At 30.2% G+C, this 4,524-nt stretch overlaps 1 protein-coding gene across 1 annotated transcript; it reads left to right on the forward strand.

Annotated features, from left to right (window-relative positions):
• The first annotated feature begins 6 nt into the window (after positions 1-6).
• LOC112463677 (odorant receptor Or2-like) lies at positions 7-2,276 on the forward strand. Its single transcript, XM_025030179.1, has 6 exons — positions 7-69; positions 501-574; positions 692-881; positions 1,394-1,598; positions 1,881-2,036; positions 2,199-2,276. Exons 1-6 carry the CDS (start codon positions 47-49, stop codon positions 2,238-2,240), a joined length of 690 nt encoding a protein of 229 aa, XP_024885947.1. The 5' UTR covers positions 7-46; the 3' UTR covers positions 2,241-2,276.
• Positions 2,277-4,524: the final 2,248 nt, after the last annotated feature.

Raw genomic sequence — 4,524 nt, forward strand, 5'->3', positions numbered from 1 at the left:
GAAAGCACCACATAAACCTCGAAACGAGGATGAAGTAGCTATCCAAATGAAATTTGATAGGTTTATCAGGTAAGTTCGTATGTTTATTAAAACGTCCCAATATTAAACTATTAATATTACCAACTTAAAATGTTTATGTAATAAACATATATTATTATAAATTATTATATTATTATATATGTTAAGCATATATTATTTCTGTATCGCTCGAATTTGATCAGTATGGTATTGATCAATGTTGTTCCATTAACACAAATTCCGGACTGCTTATTTCTTGCTAATTACATTCATCATATAGTTTCAAATTATCATTTTTAAATAAGAATTTTACGCATCTTGCCTCCACCCTCCCAATATTCTTCCCAAGTTGGCGCCACTGCATACAACACATATAGAACTTACAAATTAGTATTAAAATTTTTTAATTATAAATTTCTGTAAATTCTAAGTACAAATAATTTGTGCGTTTATACAATTTAATCTCGATTCTATGTTTGCAGAACGTTCACGATAACATACGCTCTTATAATGACGAGTTCCATTACAGGCATCACTATGGGATCAATATTAAAAGTTATGCATGGTCATTTTCCTAATCGAGTATGGATCCCATGGGATTCCAATATACCTGTGGTGTTTTGGTTTATATCTATTCATCAAATCATAACTACACTTTTCGCCGCTTTCACAGATGTCGGCATGGATACTCTAATCTTAGGATTGTTTTTGCAAACGTGTGCTCAGCTTGAAATTTTCGAAAGTCGTCTTCACAAATTAATAATTAATAAAACAGTTCGAGATCAGGGACGTAAACCTTCGATGTCGAATAAGGACGAAGTGGAGATATCGGAAATCGTACGTCATCATCTCATCATTTACAAGTGAGTTATGTTTATATGCATGTTTATATTCAAAGGCCTATTTATACGTGCGTGCGCGATTGAGGGTCTGCGTATTTGAATTAATTTCTGTATTTGAAAATCGCTATTGTCTATAACGATATAATATTCAATATTTATGACGAAAAGGTGTTGAAAGTAAAAGGATCATATATAACTAACGTTATTATATATACAATTGTTAATAGAACTACATATACTAACATACAATAATACTAACATACAATTGTTAAGAGAACGGAGCATGCATTTCAGCGTGATTTTATTGTACGGACATTCTGCGATTAATTGTGTGAGACATAAATTAAAAATTAGATCTAAATGCTCGCATAGAATTAAGTTTAAGTAGATTTTGTTTTAATAAATGATACATTCTAACATTTTTTTTTTACAATTTTTGGATTTGTACAAATCATGTTATAAAATTATATATGGAAAGTGTAATTGCTTTACTCATATGCAGTATATGAAGAACTAACGTGAAACGATTATAGATACGCTAAAACGGTAAATATTATATACAACCAAGTGATCTTCTTTCAATTCTTTGAAAGCATAGTGGTATTATGTACATGCATTTATTACTTGACAATGTATATTAATGAACTGTTTGCATTAGCGAATTTTTTGGGATATACCATTGTCATGTTTGTACAAATCTTCGTTTATTGTTGGTCTGCAAACGAAGTCATTCTTAAGGTAACAATTGATATAGTCTACAATCCATATCAAAATGATGTACCTTAGTTAAGAAATGGGAACTTGCAAGTGCTTTACTGTTATAACTCATTTTTTTACAAGATTTTGAAGTATAATTTAGCGTTTTATAGAACAAGCATATTTGAAAATAATCAATAGACCTGTATGCGTATATAAAGTTTTTACGCATATAGATATATGTAATGCTTGTAATGTTAAAAGATATTGATAATTAGTCAGTATTATTACGAAATGTTAAATTTAATTATATTGTGTTGTCAGAGTACAAGTGTAGGAGACGCTATATATTGCACGAACTGGCCATTAATACCAGTTAACGAACAAAAGGACTTGCTGTTAATCATGATGCGAACCACAATTCCTATAACGTTCACAAGCAGCTTTTTGGTAACCCTTTCTCTTGAATCTTACGGCAATGTTAGTAATCTTGTTGTGATAAATATTTTAATAACAAAGTAAATACTTGTGCGCGAAATTATATCAATGACTGCACATTTGTGGTGCATGTCGGAAAACGTACAAGTCAAAATTTTTATAACTGCACTGCTTTCTATTTTATTTCTCTAATTTTCCTTTCAGATCTTGAAAGCGTCATACTCGGCATTTAATGTGCTTACATAGTAAGGTATAAAGAACCAAACGTGTAATTGGGCATAATTATTATGTAGTTTTCTTTCATAAATTAATTAATAAATCTGAAAGTTTCTGTTTAGATATTTGTTTCAATATTACTCTCTATTACGAGTCCAGGAATAATGGCGTCAATGCACGCAAATTGAATACAAATATTTTACATAGTGTAATGAAATGCATGTTTCTAAACCTGGAAATTTATGTTTGCGTATTTTTTTCAACCTTACTTTTATTTTGATTTTAAAAATATTAACGCGTGAATATTGCACGTAGACATTTTACACTGTAATATCATGCACGTTTTTATCTGACGTACAAGCAGCACTAATTTCGGTTCTAGCATTAAAGTCAGAAAATAATAATTTCTTAGGCTATATGCTACATGTGATGTATTGAGTATAGAATTAATAGATTGTCGTTTTCCTGTACACTCGTTATACCTCATAGTATACAAGCAACTTGAAAAATATGCTCTGACATTGAGTATATAGTATTATACATCACATTCTTTATACGATCGTCTGGTATTTTTATGTAATATAAAACGGGAAACTTTGCGGACGATACGATATTCTTCGTAGTTCCGATGGACAAGAGGTATACAAATAATTGATTCAACTGAAATATAACAACGTGCGTGAATATAAAGGACGACTTCCCTCGATGACAGCAAGTAGAAAAACTTTTACAATTGTAGTATTCGCATAAACGGAAAAGAGCGTGCACTCCATAATAAATGATTAAATGACCTCATGTCGATTTTTTAATGGCGGTAATTGTAGTAGGGTTGACAAGATGCTGAAGAGGGTAAAACTATACACAGTCTGTTGCAAAACGTGCTTGGTTACACTTAAGTGAAATTTATTGACCATTACGATAATAAAATAACATATTGTATTAGTCTATTTGTTTTATAATTCTGTTGTATTATTAACCACAATACTGAGGAACCGATATTCCGAAATAAGGTGTGTTATTATAAATATATTGCATAACGCTTATAAATATATTGCTTTCTGGTTATATTCTCACAAATCATATATTGCATTACGTTTAAATAAGGTTGTCCAGTTTTTAATCCGCGATAGCATTGGATGCGATCTGTACATTAAATGTATAAAATCTTTCTTAATCGGATCACGTATTTAGTGTTTCCAATTTAAATCAGGTTGTGGAATTTAATACTTCACACGTAATCTATTTATACAACTTTATTTTACCTTTTGCATTAAATATAATTTTTCTTACTATTGCCTTACACTGAACATTTAATTAATTATTTAAAAAAAGATACTTTTTGCAATTCTGTAAACTACGTTTTTTTAGATACTTTACATGTAGAAAGAGGCTATACTTTTGTGAAATACGTCAATAAGTTGTTTGGAAAGAAAGAGATACAAATATGCAAATACTTTCTTTAAATTTTTTAATACATACATTTTGTGGTATATGGCGACCTATTGAATGGTCATCGAATGGTGCTAAGCTGCTGTATAGTATATTTACCTGCGGTGTAATATCTTCGGAATACTTTATGGTGTTAACTCAATTTATGGATATAGTACTTGTTGTCGACAATATCGATGATTTTACCGCTAATACACTATTGTTCTTGTCTATGGTTAACGTTTGTTGTAAAGCGACTTTCGTGGTGATACGTCGAAATGCGATCATCGACGTAGTGAGATCATTGTTGAAAGCACCACATAAACCTAGAAACGAGGATGAAGTAGCTATCCAAACGAAATTTGATAAGTTTATCAGGTGAGTCCGTATGTTTATTAAAACGTCTCAATATTAAACTAATAATATTACCGACTTAAAATGTTTATGTAATATTTTATATTATTATATATGTTAAGTATATATTATTTCTGTATCGCCCGAATTTGATGAGTATGTTATTAATCAATGTTGTTCCTTTAACACAAATTCCGGGCCATTTATTTCTTGCTAATTACGTTCATCATATACTTCCGAATTATCATTTTTACATATAAAAAGATTCGGTAACTTTCAACATTTTGTTTAATTATTAAACAGCTTTTTATTAAAGAAGTTTCTTCAATATAATTTTAAATTAATTATTAAACATTCAACTATAGGCGCCGAATTTGTGAGGGCAGAGCACTTTTTGGCCCACTAATAATTTTTATTGCTGCAGCGCCCCTACAATAATTTTGAAATTACAAATTTTGATAAGGTCGTTCGTTTACTACAGCAGAAACAATATCTTGTGGATTTGCTGCCAGAGTTGGCCAAATTTGTAAAA

This window comes from Temnothorax curvispinosus, unplaced genomic scaffold (assembly GCF_003070985.1).
Source record: "Temnothorax curvispinosus isolate PA1 unplaced genomic scaffold, ASM307098v1 QBEX01013546.1, whole genome shotgun sequence".
NCBI lineage: Eukaryota > Metazoa > Arthropoda > Insecta > Hymenoptera > Formicidae > Temnothorax > Temnothorax curvispinosus.